General features: G+C 41.5%; 1 protein-coding gene across 1 annotated transcript; it reads left to right on the forward strand.

Moving 5' to 3' along the window:
* Positions 1 to 3,536: 3,536 nt before the first annotated feature.
* On the forward strand, positions 3,537 to 21,098 carry sash3 (SAM and SH3 domain containing 3). Its single transcript, XM_014211822.3, has 8 exons — positions 3,537 to 3,759; positions 7,347 to 7,436; positions 11,575 to 11,712; positions 14,962 to 15,100; positions 15,186 to 15,343; positions 18,528 to 18,746; positions 19,039 to 19,183; positions 19,980 to 21,098. The coding sequence occupies exons 1-8, from the start codon at positions 3,691 to 3,693 to the stop codon at positions 20,222 to 20,224; spliced, it is 1,203 nt and encodes a 400-aa protein (XP_014067297.1). The 5' UTR covers positions 3,537 to 3,690; the 3' UTR covers positions 20,225 to 21,098.
* Positions 21,099 to 21,865: the final 767 nt, after the last annotated feature.

Raw genomic sequence — 21,865 nt, forward strand, 5'->3', positions numbered from 1 at the left:
CAAGAGCTGCAAGAAGGTGTGAATGTGGCTTTTACGAAGACGTCCGCCCTGCTGCAAGCTTTTTTTTCGACTTGCATCCCTCCCGCATAGGAAAACAAGTTTTCATAAGAAGAGAAAGATGGCTTGGCTGTGCTATATTTCCATTGTTGTTGGTTAGATGACACTGTCTGTGTGTTTGAAATGGTTGGGTCTGTGGCTATGGCCACTGGAAAAAGAGGAACAATGCAATTACTAATTGATGTTGAAAATATGACCTCATTGTCTCTATGTAAGGAAAATATTTCCCTAAGACCTGAACACAGTTTTAGTAAATGTACTATATCTTAACTTTCACATTGTCCCTAAATGAAGTGTATACTGTTGATCCTCTTGGATTGCTACTGTTTATTCTTTCAATGAAACCAGTATGTCTTATGCTGAACATTGTTTATTTATGCTTTTGTCCCTCAAACGTTTGTACAAACACACAAAAACCTCAAACTTGTTGCCAACGTTCGGAAACTTAACTAGGGCATCCTCTAGTCATGTCGTTTGACAACCCTCCAAAATAATAGGCTACATTTAACACATATCTACTTCCTTGTATGTCTATCTCCGCATAGGCCTACTAATGCTTGTTTTGTCCAACATGCAAAGGTAAAATGTATACGCATTTTCCTGTGGATTCGATTTCTAGTATTTTTTTTTATCATCCATTAGTTGTTTTTATCGGTTGTTATTGGCTCAAAGTAAAAGTTGCCCTTGAGTTGCAGGGTCAGGGAGATATCCCTAACCACTGAAGCAGGGATCAATATGTTCTATCCCCCTAATGGTTAAAGTTAGGATTGAGGGGCAGGGTAATCTGGTCCTAAATCAAGGACAACTTCTACCTTGAGCCAATAACAACCAAGGAAATCAACCGATGGACGATAAAGAAAATACTAGAAATAGAATCCACAGGGAAATGCGTGATTTGACAGACCACTCTGTATACCTTATCAAGGATCAACATGGATGTGTTTCTGGTCGGGCAGGCTGTGTGTTTCTCCTGTGACAGGGATTTACACCTGCCCAGCAGCTTCAGTTTCTAAATGTGTCATCTCTTGTTGGCTTTCACTTCCATGGTTCAGGTCTGCTCTGATAGAAATACTTCGGGTATTTTTGTAAAGCTGGCTCAGTGCTCGAATCCTCAACTAGCATCTCTATCATACACAACCTCAAGTAGCACCTTTATCAGACAGAAATCACTATAAAAGGTGGAACTCATCTTCTTCTGGCCAGTATTTCGTATGACTGGCATGACTAGTAACAGTGCCCAACAACAAGTGAATAGCACTTTGAAAACTCTAATGATGAGCACTCATAGCAGATAGGATGTGGAGGAGTGAATGCCGAAAGGGATGGCAGCTTTCAAGCCAGGGTGGGGTTTTACTCCCGCCCAGTACTGTATTTCAGTAGGCCCCTACTGTATGTTATGGTTAAGAGGAAGAAAACCTCCTCTACTCTTTTTACATGCAAAATATGATTCATTTCTTGCACTCTGGTGGATCTGCCTTCTTTCTTGTTTTGCAAGAGGTAAATATAGACAGAATGAGGGAGGCATGAACTTGTTTAACCCAGTCATAGACACTAACTGCCGTTAGTGCCTTTTGAGTGTATTCTGGGGAGTTTTGTTAAGAGCCCCGATGCTTGTTCTGAACGTTAAAACGCATCACTTGCGGAAATTTTTTGGAAACATAAGGAACGTATCTTTTATATACGTGAGAAATAATTTTCAGAAAATAAATAGTTAAATTACTACACACTTTTTTTATAATAAGGGATACATGGAGAAAATCAGACCTGTATGAAATGAAAATGAATGGCCCTACCTTCAGGTAAAATATATTTTACCTAAAACCCCCCTGAATGCTTGAAAATAAACAAATGACCCTCCCCTATACGCAAAACAATCATTAAAACAAAATGTATAGCAGAGAACGTGTCTACCATTTACCCTTAATTCTTGGACAGACCAGAGTCAGTTTTAGAAACTGTTCCTGGACCTGTGTAGTAGGCTACATGGCATTGCAGAAATGTTGCACAAGGCTGCGGGTCAGAAGGTTGTGGGTTCACAGACCACCGTGGACAAGAGTAGGGATGGAACGATCTCTTTTATAGTAAAAGCGATGCAAGAATCTCTCTCTCCTTTATAGTAAAATTATTACATTAATCTATCATCGTAATTGCAGGTTCGAGAAAAATTGCCTTTTATAAACCTTTCATACAATTAATACCACACAAATTACAGAAATTACAGGCTAAGAATGGACACAGATAGCCCTATCAAATCAAATGTTTTTGGTCACATACACATATTTAGCAGATGTTATTGTGGGTGTAGCAAAACGCTTGTGTTCCTAGATCCAACACTGCAGTAGTATTTAACAGTGCAGTAGTATCTAAAAACGATTCACAATATTTCACACATGTAAAAGTAAAAGAATGGAATTAAGAAATATATAAATATTAGATTGAGCAATGTCGGAGTGGCATTAACTAAAATATAGTAGAATATGATACAGTATATAAATGTAATGTAAACATTATTAAAAGTGACTAGTGTTCCATAAATTTATATTTAACTAGGCAAGTCAGTTAAGAACAAATTCTTATTTACAATGACAGCCTAGGAACAGTGGGTTAACTGCCTTGTTCAGGGGCAGAACAACACATTTTTACCTTGTCAGTTCGGGGATTCGATCCACCAACCTTCTGGTTACTGGCCCAATGCTCTAACCACTAGGATACCCACCACTTCTGGCTGTTAAAGTGGCCAGTGAGTCCAAGTCTATGTATATAGGGCAGCAGGGTTGCGTAACCCTCTGTGTTCATCTTATCATATTTCTCCAATGCCAAATCAGTGTGTGTTGTTTGATACGAAACTGGCCCTGTTTGCAAATAATTAAATATGAGACTTCATTAGGAATCTGAGCACGGTACTTTCGAAAGTTAGGCCTACCTTTCCACCCCAGACAGAGTAGGTCTACCGACAAAGAAAATTGTCATCTTTAACTGCTGGCTACTCTTGTTCCGTGGCTTAACCCCTATTTTATGTTAGCTATCCCCTATTTTAGACAAATTGGATTAGAACCATTACTCTTTCTGACTATATCAACCAGTGGAGGCTGGTGGGAGGAGCTATAAGTGGACAGGCTCATTGTAATGGCTGGAATGGCATAAATGGAATGGTATCAAACGGTGTCGAACCAGATGTTTGACTCTGTTCCATTTATTCCATTCCAGCCATTACAATGAGGCCATCCTCCTATAGCTCCTCTCACCAGCATCCACTGATATCAACCATTAGTTTTGTGAACTTAAGAGATGAATCGTCACTTTCACCAGCAATGTATGTCCAAAAAGCCTGGCACGCAAGGTTATTAAAATAATGAAGAAGAAAAAAATACAAGCAATGTTGAGTTTCTCTGTCAAACCCAAACCAAAGCGCCTACAGAAGTTTGCTTCTCCACTTCCTGTGTGGTCACGTGTCTTCCTCTCAGTCTCTGTGCTCTACTCTGTCAAACAGGAAGTCACTCTTTTTGTCTCTACTGTTTTGTCAGAGTTCTCTAGAAGTGACATCGGAGTGACAGGAGCTGCTGAAGTCTGCGTTGGTGCCCGTCTCTCCACTGTTTGACCAAAAAGAATAGCAGCAGGAACCATAGAGGAACAATGTTACGGCGAAAACCTTCCAACGCCTCAGAGAAGGAGCAGGTGCAGGAGAAGGTGCAGAAGAAGAAGGTGAGGAGGTTTGGGTTGTCTGTGTTTGGATGGGAGGATTGTGTCTGTGAGTAATGATGAAACAAAGTGCAATGACAAGAGGAGAAGCGCTGTCTGAACACTGCAAAAAGGGCTTTGGACCGCAATTTTTTCTTCAAAATGAGCAGTGATCAAGTGAAAAAAATGATGTTGCTAAAACAAGAGAGCAACACAACGTGTTCATCTTATTGATGAATGAACACATGATGGACAGTAATTTAGAGTGCTACTTTCTCTGGCTCATCCCCTTGTACTAACTCAAACACTGATGATGGTGAGAGGCACATTAGCCTATTGTCTGTATGTGCAACGAACACTGACAGGTTTTGCTACACAGGCTTAGAAGAAGAAACCTTTGTGGTGACTTGAAAAAAATCTTCTAAAACTCGGAACTGAAATAGATGGAAGCCTTGGTTGTCAGGGTTAAAAAGACAAAGTATTGCTTCTCATGGCACTAAACCTTAGTTCCTCTAATATTGCTGTATGATTCATTGCTATTGGCCATGGACTTAGCAGCTAAGTTCAGTTTGAGTCATACTTAATCATTTTGTGGCTTCTCGCTCTCTAAAGCTCTACTGGCTTGGTTGGGTAACAGCTATTCTCCTATGTTTAACACCAGTGCCCTTGTTTTCCATCTGCATGCATATTCTACGCTTCTATCCAAGTTTCATCATTACACATCTCATCACCTCACTGCGTCACCATGACACGCAATAGTTGAGAAATAGATGAAAGGTCAAACTGAATGCAAAGACTCTATTGTTCAGGAGCAGATATACTGTATCTGAAAAGTGGACTTAAGTGGGTTTTGATGCTAGACAAGGCAAATGATTTGCTTCTCAGCAAGATCACCCAATGGATATTAGATGATACTAATGCCTATCATAATAAACTACACAAACTCTATCTTCTCTGAGAAGTTGTTCCCTCTAATTCAGTGGCACCAGGAAGAGACAACATAGACCACTATTGCCACCAAGGCTGTCTAGACACCTGCAGCGATTGGATGCTGACAGTTGCCCAACATGTACCCATATTCTGTGGATTTTTAGATAGGGGCAAGAAAGAGACGTGGATATGAACATAGGCCATGGAACATAGGCCATGGAAAGTAATGGCTGCTTAGGGGAGAGTGAGGTAAGTTGAGACGACCTTGTTTCTAGGAAACCATACACAAAATGTTTAATAATTTCATGGAGTTTGAAGAACAAAACATGAAAAAGGGGTAAGCAAGTTAGGTCCAAAAAACAGTTAGAGGTTTCATGATGCTTGTTTCTAAAGCAAAGTAGATATTTAAAAATGTTTCTATACATCAGTTGGGGTCTGTAAAAGCTTCAATATGAGGTCCTAAAGCTAGCATGAAAGTCCAGCTCTGTGGGCTAATAAGTGTTTTCTTCCCAGGCATAATGCAAGGCATTATTGCTGGGATATGAGGTAAAAAAAAAGGGCCTGGACTATGTTGAAAGTGTTTTTAAAAAGTAGTAAGTGTTTGTTTGGTGTTAAGCCTGTGTTAAAAGATTCTTAAAATGAATAAAAGACAAAATGGGGCCTCCCGAGTGGCGCAGCGGTCTAAGGCACTGCTTCGCAGTGCTAGAGGCGTCACTACAGACAAGGATTCGATCTCGGGCTGTATCACAACCGGCCGTGATCGGGAGTCCCATAGGGCGGCGCACAATTGGCCCAGCGTCGTCCGGGTTAGGGGAGGGTTTGGCCGGGGGGCTTTAAATGGCTCATCACGCTCTAGCAACTCCTTGTGGCAGGACGGGCGCCTGCACGCTGACCTCTGTCGTCCATTTGAATGGTGTTTCCTCCGACACATTGGTGCGGCTGGCTTCCGGGTTAAGTGGGCAGGTGTTAAGAAGCGTGGTTTGGCTGGTCATATTTCGGAGGACACATGACTCGACCTTCGCCTCCCGAGCCCGTTGGGGATTTGCAGCGATGAGACAAGATCGAAATAGGAGAGAAAAAGGGAGTGTGATTGCGTTAAATGGTGTTTGAAAAAGAAATATAGACATGGTTTTAAAAAGGTAGTGGTAATATTTAATTCAGTACAGAAATTTGTAGGCGGCTTAACTTACCCTGTCCCGTGGCTCAACTTGCCCCATATACCCAGGATAAGTTATACCAAGAGACCACCTTTTTCGGACAAGTTATGTTTCCAAAACTGTAATGTTTACATTAATTCTTATTTCCAGCATTACACAACATCCTGAAATGTTATGTAGATAGCTTTGTTAGAAAGAATACAATAATTCCCTTGACGGAGAGATGCTGAATGTAAAAAAATAATTCTCAACTTACCCAACTCTGCCCTATCGCTATAGGGAACTCCAAGTGGAAACTGTTCGACCGCATCAACGATTTCTGTATTGATTCTCAGTACAGTATCAAATTGAGACTCAATCATATGTGTAATCACAGATGGGAAAATGTTTGATTCATAACTGAAGTGTATAATCAGAGATGGGAAGAGATGAAAAGGCTAATTAAGGGGTTTATTGAAATGCATTGGAGAGACTAGAGATGGAGGCATAGAGCAAATAGAAGCATACTAGTCTATAAAACAGCAGACATGAATACAGCTTTCATCTTTGCCATATTTTGGGAACAGTATTCTATAATGTTATTGACTGCGTCTAAGCCTTGTAGATCTGTGTAAGCCGTGTCTCATGCTGCATGCTGGTTTAACCTGGTTGGGATCAGCCCACTGTATTGATTTGTGATCCAGGAAAGGTACAAAATGCACTTTTTAATACAGTCACCATCTGTGCAGGCAGCTTTGGGAGCAGCAGTGTCCTTTTGACCTGTAGTCAGATATTGGTCAGGATATACTGTAAGCATATATATCCCATAATATACGACTAAATATCCCATGACGACCTGCCGAGCTAGCGTTATGACTAAGCCTGTCTGATATAGATTTATTCTGTGAATCTCGACTGATAAGGACGTGATACCACGTATTGTGAAACATCAGTGTGAAAAGTACTATCTCAGGAGTGATTTCAACCAACAACACAAACAATAAACTCTGCACACAGCTGTTTCTAATGTCCTGAGAAATGTTTATCAGGTACATTTAGTTGAATGTAGGCGCTTCCTCTTATTTTATGAATCGGTTTTGTTAAGTTCTCATTTTAATAAACTTGATGATTCAGAGTTTGTCATTACTGTAAGTGCTCAACAGGAGGCCTGAACCATAACCAGGCCTAAACCCCCAAAGATTGGCCACAGTGGCATTTTGGCTCTTCTCAGCTGTATCTGAGTTTCTTCTTCCTCAAATCTAAAAAAAAGTTGCCAAAATGATAAACGCTACCATGTGTTCTCTACCCTATTTTAGATATCATGCCAAGGTTCTATCTCCTCCTGGCTCATTGTCTCTATTACAACTGTCTGCGTATTTTACTAGAAGAACTCTCTGGGTGCCAAAATATCTTTGATGAAATGTTGTACGTTTTTAAGACCACATGACTTGAATGTCGAGATGTATATATTTTTTATGACTCAAATGTGTATTTCTCTAGGTCTCCCCTACATAAATCGTCTGTGTCCTCCCTCTGTCTCCACAGCTCACTCTGCAGAGGTCCAGCAGCTTCAAGGACTTCATGAAGCCCAAGTCCCCAGTAGTGGTGGACAAGGAGCTCAACTTGGACTACACAGTAAGTTTACAGTGAGACTGACTGGCTTTGAACCCGGGTCGCCAGTATGCTGTGTTAGCCTTCTGAGCTAAAGCCTAGGCATTAGCTTGGGAAGCTAAAGCAATTCTTCAGGCCTTAGGGAAGGTTACTCTTCACATGAGCATGGTTTACCGAACGACCTCTATTAAAAACAAAAGCCTCTCCTGTCTTCCATTGGCAGGCATATGTATTCACATAATCCAATCAGGTTACAGTTTAATAGCAAAAAATGGATTAAATAAATACAGGGATGGTTTCAAATTCAATCTCTTAGTTTACTGAAATTCTAAAAGTACTTGTTCCTCGACGAAGGACATACTGGTTAACGTTCATTCAACAACTGAGTTTCAACCATACCCACATTCACACTAAATTGTCTATTGACCACAAAGGGAAAACTGACATCAGTGTTTAACGATAAAGGAAGTTTGCAGTTCATGCTTCCCAAAAATTGCTAAAAACAAAGAACTGTCAACAACTGATACCAACAATAGCCGAGTTCTGTACTTCCTCAGTTTCACGTTGATGACAATATAATCAAACTTGAATGGATAGCATTTATTTCTCTACTGTATTTTTAAAAACAGTATGGCTGGAAGTTAGAGGTAGAAGTTTAGAAGAGGTTTTCAACAATGAGAGGAAGTTCAGAGGATGAAGTTTAGAGCTGCGTCTAAATCAAACCACATTGAGAGACAGAAGGACAGAAATACCAGAGCAGGATGTCCTCTGTAAAAAGCTATTCAAGCAGAGAACCGCTGGCTGCTGTCTTCCAGACAGTCTGCTGCTTCTCAGCCAGATCCCATTCACTACGACTAATCCACCTCCAGAAATGATTAAATAATGAGATCTCTTCCTAAGCAATGTTCTAATGATTTTGTAGGTGCGTGCGTGCATCCATGCTTTTGTATGTGTTTCTGCATTTATTTTCAAGTTTTGCTCTGTATGTATGTGAGAAATCTGCAGTATGTGTTTACAGCACTTGTGGTGATGTGGTCTGTTGTGCTGAAGATGGGGTTGTAGGCTTCCATGTTCCCCATACAGCCATTCTGACACAGCACTGTAGCCCTGTGAGGAGGAGCTAGTATGACTCACTGCACCATGCTCTTCTCTCTCTCTCTGGGCCTTCTGCCGGTGACACACACAAACTGTCATCACAGCCAAGCTTCACTGGAAGCCCTCTCCCCGACACAGGATCCCAATCACTGATTCACGTCACACACCGCAATCTGTTTGTGTGTGTGAAGCGTGCGCTATGAGCCACTCTAGAGCACATCATCACACAAGTTACATTGATCACTTAACATGTTTGTGTATGAAATCACAGTCAAATTCCTCGTGACCGTTTAGTCATGGTAACTAGGCTTCTCCAAGCTCTGCTGCTGATGGTCATAAGTAGCCTACCAAACTTGCTAACTGCCTCGTACTCAGCACTCTATTGTCCCTGTAATCACTCTGACGTCAATGCAAATGTAATCGAAAATCAAATCAAACACTTAATGAGAGCCCATGAACTCATGTTGCGCAACATTTATATAGGCTATATTTTTTTCTCAAGTTTCCTAATATTAAGCATATTGCTTATCTTTTACAACAGGAGTATAGCCTACCTGGGTGGCATGAAAATGAACCATGGGAAAAGAGTCCTACATTCGCTTTTTAAGTTAATATTTTATGTATTTTTTTTCCCCCTGCCCCTGTTGCGTGACCGGTGTATGATAATGGTTCATTCTAAATCAAACTAATTTCACAAATATATTATTTAGTAAATGTAAAGACAAGATTAAATTAATAATAGTCTGATGGATGACAATATTAACCTATCACTTATGAATGATGCCCAGCTTGTTCAGTAAGGCAAGAAACAGTGCATTACTTTTTATTTGGCAACTTTTTCAAATCATAGTCGCCCACCTCATGTAGCTTAGCCCATAGGCCTATATATCTGGATAAGGTTTGTATCACAACTAAAGTGACCAAATAACTTCTTAAAATAAGTAGATGCTGGGGCCTCCAGAGTGGCGCAGCGGTCTAAAGCACTGTGCTTGAGGCGTCACTACAGACCCGGGTTCGACCCCAGGCTGTGTCACAACCGGCCGTGACCGGGAGTCCTATAGGGTGGCGCACAATTGGCTCAGCATGGTTTGGCCGGGGGGGCTTTACTTGGCTCATCGCGCTCTATCCACTCCTTGTGGTGGGAAGGGTGCCTGCAGGCTGACTTCGGTCGTCAGTTGGGTGGCGTTTCCTCCGACACATTGGTGGAGCTGGCTTCCGGGTTAAGTGGGCGGGTGTTAAGAAGCGCGGTTTGGCTGGTCATGTTTAGGAGGACGCATGACTCGACCTTTGCCTCTCCCGAGCATGTTGGGGAGTTGCAGCAATGAGACAAGATTGAAATTGGGGAGAAAAAAATATCAAATAATAATAATTAAGTAGAGCCTAACTGGCATAGATAGGCCGCACATGAGTTTCAAGTTTGGGGAAGTCCATTTTCACCATAAAAATGCACCTTTATAATAAAGCATTACTTGCATTTGCGGTCACTTTTGAGAACAGTGTTTTCCAGGTAATTGATTGCATTTTGGAACATATGCGCTTATAGCCTACTGCCGTGTGCACATTGCTGCGCTTATAATGTGAAGAAATAGCCTAATAGTTTAAGAGAGTGGTTGTATTACTTTGGGATCTATCGCATCCCACAACTGTCCCAGAGTATGTTTGGAATATTTATTTCTTGCACAGATGGACAAGGTGACCAATAGAATAGGTACATTTTGTACTATGGGGGATAGCAGATTGACATAGGCTAGTGCTTTTGCTGATCGTTAGGTCTACTCATCTTGTGGGCTGACAAAAAGTAAATGTGGACAGTTCTTCTCACATTTTCAATATGCGCCTCGAAATTCGATAAGAAGGACACGCACAGTTGCGTCCCAGATGTGTCTGTCTGCACTTATAGCCTACTTCGGAGCTGAGATGCCTGTGAGAAGGACCAGATCATGTTATGGGCATTGGCTAATTAACAAATAAGGCACGAGGGGTTGTGGTATATGGCTTAATACCACGGTTAAGGGCTGTTCTTAGGCACGATGCAACTGCTATTATAAACTGGTTACCGATGTAATTAGAACAATAAAAATACATGTTTTGTCATGCCCGTGGTATGTGGTCTGATATACCACGGCTGTCAGCCAATCAGCATTCAGGGCTCAAACCATCCAGTTTTTATAATAAGAATTGAGATATCTGAGAGAGCCATGTGAGAGAGGTGCTTTGGAGCACAACGATTGGCAGCTGGGAGAAGGGAATTATAATTATTATATTCAGTCCAAGAGCACAACAGCCACCTTGGCCACAAAAAGCATGGATTTTTTTAGGGGGCATTACGGCCACACAAGGGGGATGCCGCCAGGAAATTCGAGGCCTGTTGAGAATATTATCAAGTGCTTGTAAAATTGTGAATGAGAGACTGATGAAGTGTGTGTAGCCTTCACAAGAAACAAAGCAGAGCTTTGCATGCAACTTTTTTCAAATCACCATTAGAGTAACATCATGCAGCATTAGAATGTATTCAATTGTATTCTTTATACAATAAAATATAAAATAATGCCACGGAATTCTAAGCAAATCTTGTCTTATAAATGAACTAGTGTAGCTCACAATATGGTATAGCCAGATCAGGGCCTTTATAAAAGGGCATCTCAGAGTATGCTAATCTGTTTTTCTGAAATAGACTACATTTTCTACATGTCATGTTTCTTTAGACTTGTCTGAAATAATGAATGGATTTGTTGTGATGGTGTAGGCTATTTTAATAGGATTTATTAGACTTTTAAAATGTATGCTAGATGTTCCAAAGGTCTGCATCAGTGGCTGGTAGGCTATGCATGAAAGACAGGAGATGCTAAACCTGTTTATGTTAATTACCGGTGAATTACCGTGAGACCGGCAGCTATTTTCTTGACAATCCCCAGCTGACATAATTTAATAACCGCCACAGCCCTAGTTAGGTGACCCTGTGCACTTCATTTGTGATCCACATAGATAAAAACAGCACACAACACCCACATCTTGCAAAGACCGACTTAAGTAAATGTTGAAATGGTAACCAAAATGAACCTTTTAGGTGCCAGAGGATATGCCTGTGGAGGATGCAGTGAAGAGTGGCAGTAAGCAGGGGAAGAAGTCGTGGCGTAACGTCATCTCACGCACCATGACCCGCAAAACCTCCAAGACGGTACAGAAGGCCCTGGCAGAGGAGGGGGTAAGTGTAACTTGATATACTACAGTGCCCGTAATGCTATATGGTTTGGTCTTAACAAAGATGGTTCCAAAGCTTACAACGTGATGTCTGTCTCCTTACCAATAAATCATCATAACTGACAGGTTGTCTAATAAAATGGCAATTAAACTCAGCAAAAAAAGAAACTGCCCTTTTTCAGGACCCTGTCTTTCAAAGATAATTCGTAAAAATCCAAATAACTTCCCAGATCTTCATTGTAAAGGGTTTAAACACTGTTTCCAATGCTTGTTCAATGAACCATAAACAATTAATGAACATACACCTGTGGAACGGTCGTTAAGACACTAACATCTTACAGACGGTAGGCAATTAAGGTCACAGTTATAAAAACTTAGGACACTAAAGAGGCCTTTCTACTGACTCTGAAAAACACCAAAAGAAAGATGCCCAGGGTCCCTGCTCATCTGCGTGAACGTGCCTTAGGCATGCTGTAAGGAAGCATGAGGACTGCAGATGTGGCCAGGGCAATAAATTGCAATGTCTATGCTGTGAGATGCCTAAGACAGCGCTACAGGGATACAGGATGGACAGCTGATCGTCCTCGCAGTGGCAGACCACATGTAACAACACCTGCACAGGATCGGTACATCTGAACATCACACCTGCTGGACAGATACAGGATGGCAACAACCACTGCCCGAGTTACACCAGGAACGCACAATCCCTCCATCAGTGCTCAGACTGTCCGCAATAGGCTGAGAGAGGCTGGACTGAGGGCTTGTAGGCCTGTTGTAAGGCAGGTCCTCACCAGAAATCACCGGCAACAACGTTGCCTATGGGCACAAACCCACCGTCGCTAGACCAGACAGGACTGGCAAAAAGTGCTCTTCACTGACGAGTCACAGTTGTCTCACCAGGGGTGATGGTCGGATTCGCGTTTATCGTCGAAGGAATGAGCGTTACACCGAGTCCTGAACTCTGGAGCGGGATCGATTTGGAGGTGGAGGGTCCGTCGTGGTCTGGGGCGGTATGTCACAGCATCAACAGACTGCCTGCAATGACAACAAGCTCAATCTCAACGCTGTGCGTTACAGGGAAGACATCCTCCTCCCTCATGTGGTACCCTTCCTTCAGGCTCATCTTGACATGACACTCCAGCATGACAATGCCATCAGCCATACTGCTCGTTCTGTGCGTGATTTCCTGCAAGACAGGAATGTCAGTGTTCTGCCATGGCCAGCGAAGAGCCCGGATCTCAATCCCATTGAGCATGCCTGGGACCTGTTGGATCGGAGGGTGAGGGCTAGGGCCATTCCCCCCAGAAATGTCCAGGAACTTGCCTTGGTGGAAGAGTGGGGTAACATCTCACAGCAAGAACTGGCATTTTGACCCCCCCCCCTTTGTTCAGGGACACATTATTCCATGTCTGTTAGTCACACGTCTGTGGAATTTGTTCAGTTTATGTCTCAGTTGTTGAATCTTATTCTGTTCATACAAATATTTACACATTTGTTAAGTTTGCTGAAAATAAACGCAGTTGACAGTGAGAGGACGTTTCTTTTTTTGCTGAGTTTATATTGTAAACATAATTTATATTCCAAAAATCAAATATAGATTCAAATATGTGCTATATTTTTGGGGGGAATAGATATTTAGTTTAACCCTGAAAATGAGACACTTTATTACCTGTATATCATATGACAACTCAAATAAAGGCAACATAAACATAAAGTGTCTTAGTAGGGCGTTAGGCCACCATGAGCCACCAGAACAGCTTCAATGCACCTTGCCATATATTCTACGAGTGTCTGGAACTCTATTGGAGGGATGCGACACCATTCTTCCGCAAGAAATTCCATAATTTGGTGTTTTGTTGATGGTGGTGGAAAACGCTATCTCCGGCACCGCTACAGAATCTCCCATAAGTGTTCAATTGGGTTGAGATCTGGTGACTGAGACGGCCATGGCATATAGTTTTCATGCTTATCAAACCATTCAGTGACCACTTGTTATCTGTGGATGGGGGCATTGTCATCCTATGAGGGCATAGCCATGGTAGACAAAATAATGGCCTGCCCAGAATGTTTATATATGACCATAAGCGTGATGGGATGTTGATTGCTGAATTAACTCAGGAACCACACCTGTGTGGAAGCACCTGCTTTCAATGTACAGTATCCCTCATTTACTCAAGTGTTTCCATTATTTTGGCAGTTACCTGTGTCTAAATACTGAACACCTTTACATGAATATCTTCAAAAGGTTGATAGTGCCTCCCCCTAGTGGTCACATTTCAAATAGCATCCAAACAAAGGCTTTCACAGCTACAACTCATTCTACCATACAAGGCTCAGTGGTGTAAAGTACTTAAGTAAAAATACTTTAAAGTACTACTTAAGTCGTTTTTTGTGGGTATCTCCGAAATAAAAGGGCGTTTCCGAGTTGCGCAGCAGTCTAAGGCACTACATCTCAGTGCTAGAGGCTTCACTATAGACCCTGGTTCGATTCCAGGCTGTATCACAACTGGCTGTGATTGGGACTCCCATAAGGTGGCGCACAATTGGCCCAGTGTTGTTAGGGTTTGGCTGGGGTAGGCCGTCATTGTAAATAAGTGTTCTTAACTGACTTGCCTAGTTAAATAAATAAAACAATTACAATGTACTTTTTACTCCATACATTTTCCCTGACACCCAAAAGTACTCATACATTTTTTTAATGCTTAGCCGGACAGAAAAATTGTCCAATTCACACACTTACAAAGAGAACATGTCGTCATCCCTACTGCCTCTGATCTGGCGGACTCACTAAACACGAATGCTTTTGTAAATGACATCTGAGTGTTGGAGTGTGCCCATAGCACCATTTTCTTGTTCGGAAAGTGAGCCGTCTGCTTTTTCTCAATATAAGGAATTTGTAATGATTTATGCTTTTACTTTTGATACTTAAGTATATTTAGAACCAAATACTTTTAGACTTTTACTCAAGTAGTATTTTACTGGGTGACTTTTACTTGAGCCATTTTCGCACCACTGACAGGGCTACGCTACAGCACAGTATACTTTGGAGTGACTTTTCTAATGAGGGGTCCCCAGATAGCTGTCTGTGGGTGTACTATAGCCCCATGTTAGGGCCAAGAGAGAAACACAAAATATGTATATACACAACACACTTTTTTTTGTATAACGAATATATGTCTATCGTTAGGGCATATTTTGACCTGAAGGCTCTGTCTGTTGTTGAACACCTAAATAATATCCTTTATGTATACAGGGGGAGAGTGGTGATGAGGGCTCCCTGTCTCCCACCACAGACTGGATGCCAGGCCTGACAGCAGGCAATAGGACATCTGTGTGCTCCAATGGCTCCGAGGACACTGTCCACAGCCCCGTCTCTCGCCAGCTCTCTGGGTGTAAGTTAGGTTAAATAAACTATATCTAACCAAGCCAAGTGATTTCCAGTGATTGTCTGACTACGAGTGTTGTGTATTACAACAGGTGGGGACCGCCAGAGCCTGGACAGTGGCTACAGCCAGAGAGACAGCATGAGGCTGGAGGAGTCCAGTCCTCCCTACACAGGCCCCTTCTGTGGTCGTGCTCGTGTCCACACAGACTTCATCCCTAGCCCCTACGACATAGAGTCCCTCAAGCTCCAAGTAAGTAGCCTGGTTTAACCAGACTGACAGTCCACTTAGCCTCTTTGGGCTAGGCATGCTGCTAGCGCCCCCACCTCGACAACATCCGGTGAAATTGCAGAGCGCGAAATTCAAAATACAAAATTCGTAATATTTAACGTTCATGAAAATACAAGTGTCTTACATCGTTTAAAAGCTTAACTTCTTGTTAATCCAGCCACTTTGTCAGATTTCAAAAAGGCTTTAAGGCGAAAGCACACCATGCGACTATCTGAGGACAGCGCCCCGCATACAAACGCATTTCAAACATTTTCCAACCAAGCAGAGGCATCACGAAAGTCAGATATGGCGATAAAATAAATCACTTACCTTTGAAGATCTTCCTCTGTTTGCAATCCAAAGGGTCCCAGCTACATCACAAATGGTCCTTTTGTTTGATAAAGTCCTTCTTTATATCCCAAAAAAGTACATTTATTTGGCGCGCTTGACTCAGTAATCCACCGGTTTCCCTCGTTCAAAATGCATACAAATGAATCCCGAAAGTTACCAATAAACTTTGTCCAAACAAGTCAAACAATGGTTCTAATCAATCCTCAGGTACCCTGATATGTAAATAAATTCTAAAACTTAAGAAGGAGAATAGTATGTTCATTACCAGAGATAAATAACGAAGTGTGCGCCCTCACCGACGCGCACCACAACACTACAGCCAAAATGGGAGCCACTTAGAAAAACTACAAATTCTAGTGAATTTTTCAAAAAACAAGCCTGAAACTCTTTCTAAAGACTGTTGACATCTACTGGAAGCCCTAGGAACTGCAATATGGGAGGTATTCCATTCATATTCCCATAGACAGCCATTATAATGAGTGGTGAGCTCCACAACAACAAAAATCCCGGATGGATTCTCCTCGGGTTTTCGCCTGCTATATCAGTTCTATTGTACTCACAGACATTATTTTAACCGTTTTTTTAAACAGTTTTAACAGTTTTTTTTAACATAACTTTAGTGTTTTCTATCCAATACTACCAAGTATATGCATATCCTAGCTTCTGGGCCTGAGTAACAGGCAGTTTACTTTGGGCACGTCAGTCATCCGTACTTCCGAATACTGCCGCATTGACTGGTTTAACCAGGCTACCAAGTAAGGCCCTCCTGAAAGAACTTGTTAACAGATTGTGAAATAAAAGAATGATTCCTTAGTCATCATCCATGGCTGAATCTATATAGGGGCCAATTGTACTGAGCGCTGACCAGATTAGACATGTAGCTATTATTAGAGTAGCTCAGTGAAGAATAGAATTACACAGACCGACTTCACATACATTTTGTGGTATACAGTATGTGATCATATACTACTTAACTGGAATGCAGATAATGCTTGGATCGAGGTAGTTATCCACTGTTTCTCCTGCAGAAAGGTGACAGAACCACTTCACATAATACTACAAAATGTACAGTGCCTTCAGAAAGTATTCATACCCCTTGACTTATTCCACATTTTGTTGTTGCAGCCTGAATTCAAAACGGATTATATATATGTTTTTCTCTCACCCATCTACTCATAATACCCTATAATGACAAAGTAAAAACATGTTTTTAGACATTTCTGCAAATGTATTAAATGAAATTACACGTAGTCCCCCTGTGGCCAATTCAATTGTTTGGACAGGATTTAGAAAGAAACACACCTGTCTATATAAGGTCCCACAGTTGTCAGAGCAGAAACTATACCATGAAGTCCAAGGAACTGTCTGTAGATCTCCGAGGCAGAATTGTGATGAGGCATATATCTGAGTAAGGGAAAAAACAATTTCTAGAGTGTTGAAAGTTTTCAAGAGCACAGTGGTCTTCCTCATTGGGAAATTGAAAAGAATATTGAACTACTCAGCCTAGAGCTGGCCGTACGACCTAACTGAGCTACCGGGCAAGAAGGACCTTGGTCAGGGAGGTGACCAAGGACCCATGACCACTCTGACAGAACTTGGCTGAGATGGGAGGACCTGCCAGAAGGACAACAGTCTCTACACCACTTCACCAATGGGCTTTATGGGAGAGTGGCCAGACACTCCTGAGAAAAAGGCTCATGACGGCATGTGAGAGATTCTGTGGTCTGAAGAAAACCAGGCACAGCTCATCACCCATCTAACACCATCCCTACCATGAAGCATGGTGGTGGCAGCATCATGCTATGGGGATGCTTGTCAGTTGCAGGGAATGGGAGACTGGCAAGGATAGAGGGAACAATGAATGGAGCTAAATACAGACAAATCCTTGATGAGAACTTTATTCCGAGTGCAAATTACCTTAGACAGGGGAGAAGATTTACGTTCCAACATGACAATGACCCCAAGTATACAGCCAAAGCAATGCTAGAACAAGAATGTGAAAGTCCTTGAGTGGCCAAAACCCCAGACTTGAATCCCATTGGAAATCTATGGAAAGACTTGAAGATTACTATTCAACGCCGCTCCCCATCTGACTTAAAGCTGCAATATGTAACTTTTTGGGTGAACCGACCAGTTATAGATCTGTCAATCTCATTGAAAGCAAGTCTAAGAAGCAGTAGATCTGTTCTATGTGCACTATTTCTATGCTTTCCGTTCATAAGTTTCATTTTTGCATCTTTTACTTACGGTTTTGTACACCAGCTTATGGAAAATATATTTCACTGCGGTTAAAATGGTACAATGATTCTCTACACTATACTTGCTTGTTATGTCATATAAACTGAAATTAGCTATACTATTAGCATTTTAGCAACCAGGAAATGGCAGAGTTAACAGAGCTTGAGAATATCTGCAAGGAAGAAAGGGAGAAAATCCCCAAATCCAGATGTGTAAAGCTGACACAGACTTACCAAAGATGACTCAAAGCTATAATCGCCGTCAAAGGCGCTTCTACAAAGTATTGACTCAGGAGTGTGAATACTTATGTAAATTAGATTTTTGTATTTCATTTTCAACTAATTTGCAAAATCTAAACATGTTTTCACTTTGTCATTATGTGGTGTTGTGTGTAGATGGGTGAGAATCTGTCATCCATTATTTAATTCAGGCTGTAACATAACAAAATGTGGAATAAGTCAAATGGTATGAATACTTTCTGAAGGCACTGTATGTGGTCACATTGTATTATATAACTGGGAAGCAGATTGGATCTAGTTTGAATCGAGGTATTCATCATCCACTGTTTCTCCTGCAGAAAGGTGACATCATCCAGATCATTGAGAAGGACCCGGTGGGCACATGGACAGGGAAGCTCAACAACAAGGTGGGCACCTTCAAGTTCATCTATGTCAACATCTTACCGGACGAGGCCACGCCACCCATGAGGAAAATGTGCCCCAGCAAGAACCGCTTCTCCAAGGCCAAAAACAAGCCCCAGACCCTGGAGGAAGTTCTGGAGAGGATCGGTCTCACCGTAAGACAGTCATATTCTCTTAATCTCATACAGATTCAAATAGACAATTGGCTTAGAGAACGCAATCAAAGAGCAATCATTATTAACTTAGATCAGTTCAGATTTGGAAAAAGTTTAAACGCAGAGTGCTGTATAAAGACATTAGTGAAACTGGATAAGTATCTGACAACGCATCTCATTTAATTGCATTGCATTCGAAGCTCTCAGAAATCCCTGTCAAATAATGAACATTTATTTTTGGATTATTGTGCAATACTATAATGCTAATGTGATGATTCTCTCTGTTGTTCAGGAGCTGGGCTCTTTGCTGTCTATGCACGGCTTCCAAAGCCTGGAGGACTTTGGCGGGCTGAAGGAGTCCCACCTCAATGAACTGAACATCACAGATGCTGAGCAACGTACCAAGATTCTGACTGCTACTGAGCTGCTGCGTGACTGTAGGTCCACACTCAATTCCATATAATAACATAATAGATCACACAAGAAACACTATAGGGGGCCCATGATCACAAAATAATCACAGAAAAACTAAGCACACAGATGCAATGTTTTACTACAGGTAGATGATGCCATAATGTACCTGTAAGCGATCACCCCATTGTATGTATTCATTTCTCATTTACATGGGAGCATAGCCTCCTATGTGCTACATCAAGATGTAATGTAATGCGGGACATTTTCAGCAAAGCCTATAAATGTATAACTTCTCTGTACAGTGCCATCTTCAGCTTTCTCTCCTTTCTTGGAAAATTGTTACCTGATTAGCTTAATTTCATGAGCCAAACTGTACAGTAAAGGTACAACATTCCGCTCACAAGTTACTGCATTGGCCTGTAGGAAACCCCATTTGGCCCTCATAAACACTTTGATATGGGAGCTCTCTTCCCTCCAGTCAGATAATTAGCCCTCATTTAAACACCTGTTTCCGACCAGTTATGATCCATATCATTATGGCGGTTTCCTCTGTTCTGAACATAACTGCTTGGTTGGCTGTTAGCCTGAGGGGCTAGCAGCTTCAACGTGCTTCCCTGTTTTAATTACGTACACTACGACTGGAATTCAAACGAACCACACTGCGCTGACGTCGCACTGCACTTGACTTTAAAGGCAATTTCCCTGACATTAGAGGCACATACATACTGAAATAATGCATTTGGACCAAAACTGAAGTTGATGGGATCGTTATCTACGCTGTATTGATGCTGATGATTGTTTTGTCTTTGTCCCCCTCAGCGGATGACGAGTCTGAGCCAGAGGAGGAGGGAAGTAGCACTGAGGAGAAGGGTGACGTACCCAGGGACTCTGGCTGCTTCGAGAGCACAGAGAACATGGAGAACGGGCGCCATGAACCAGAGGGAGAGCCTGGTATGCAGCAGAAGTCTAACCAGGAGCCAGAGCAGCAACAGAGAGAGGAGAATCAGCTGAGCTCTGTTGAGGAGCAACTGCAGGAGCTTACAGTGGATGAGGAGATCTCCTGAGAACTGTGAAGAAGCTCTGGAATTGAAGAGAACCTTGGTTGGTTGACTTTACTAATGGACATTTATCAAAAGCCAACGACAATTGGTTGATTTATTCAAACCATCAGAATAGTGATAAAATCAGGATTAAGCCATATATACTGCAAGGGAGTGTCTTTTCATTTGTTGCCCCCATACTTTTGAAACAAAGAGCCATAGGGTCTGCAACCGTAGCATGAGCTCCACCAGTAACTATTGAAAATGTTTTGGAAGAATGCAAGACCTTTGAAAGTATCTATTTTTTGTTGAAAGCTTGGTGTGGTCAGGCTGTAAATACAAGTGTTATCCTTTTCCCTGATACCATGGCATTTGAGCAGTTCTGAGTGGATTTTATATATACTGAGAGCATTCATATCATCATCTTTCCAGGGCACTATTAAGACCTTAGTAAGGGCATAAAAACGGTAATATTCTTCTGTGTGTTTCGGACTTGATATAGTCACGCAATTCCTATTTCCATCAATGGACAGGTAAGAAATTACTTCCCTGTGTCTTTTTTGAATCCTTTATTCTGTCATCTTTAATCTATTACTTTTGAACATTTTAGGTGTTTTGAGTTTTCAATGTGTAATGCTTTTGCTTGAATGTTTTTTTTGGGGGGAAATAGACAACCAATTCTTGAATATGACCTATGAATGAATGTTTCTATAGTATGTGGACTGTATATAACGTTGTAGACATTTGACAGCACCAAAGTCATATCTCATGTGTTCAGAGTTACTGTGTATTTGGTTTTACCTTTTTGTTGTGTTGATCAAAGTTAATATCTGTATGTCTGTCATAGTTGTTAGGTTGACTTTTCTGTATTCAATTTTAAATAAAACACATTTTTATACCAGTGTAGATTATTAAAAGAACTGATTGTGATCATATCTTCCTGACCACCTCCGAAAGGAGGAATTGATTGGGTGGATAGGTTATGACGATCATGACATCAGCCGGTCAGGAACAAGGGCAGGGGTAAAAATACATGTCATCTGTATGCACTTGAATAGTGAATGGAGGCCGCTTTACCACTGTTTCGTTTTTCAATCATGCCATGTAGGCTACTCCAGTTATTTATCTCCACCCATATCATCTGCGCGACAGATGATATTCTGCCCAAACTCTGTATGCCATTGGCTCTCCAATCCTGTTCCTGTAGCTTCCTAGTGCTTAATTTGGGAAACCAAGTGAAAGCATCGATAGTAACATTTTCACAACAAAACGTTGAATTAAACTGTTGACAGCCCCTCTGCACGTTTGAGAAAGGAATAGAGGAGATGGAAACACATGGTGGTGAAATATTCTGTCAGCCAATTCATTATGAAAATATAAAAAAATGCCCTTCACTAAGACTTCTGTAATCTCAACATTAAATAAAACACTAGAATGCACAGTATAGATTGCGCCATACTGGATGGCCGCCGTTTTACAAGCTCTGGCCCAACTGTGCTATTCTATTGTTTATTTTTACTTTATTTTCACAAAATGTATCCCCTATTATTTCTTACAACCGACAAGAACTTTTTAAAATCAGATCAGCATTTACATACCCCAATTCTGGCTTCAACTTCCGACTCATTTACCCTGGGCTCTGTAATTCCAATCAAATTTTCGGGC

Source organism: Salmo salar, chromosome 09 (assembly GCF_965601325.2).
Source record: "Salmo salar chromosome 09, fSalSal1, whole genome shotgun sequence".
In the NCBI taxonomy this organism is placed as follows: domain Eukaryota; kingdom Metazoa; phylum Chordata; class Actinopteri; order Salmoniformes; family Salmonidae; genus Salmo; species Salmo salar.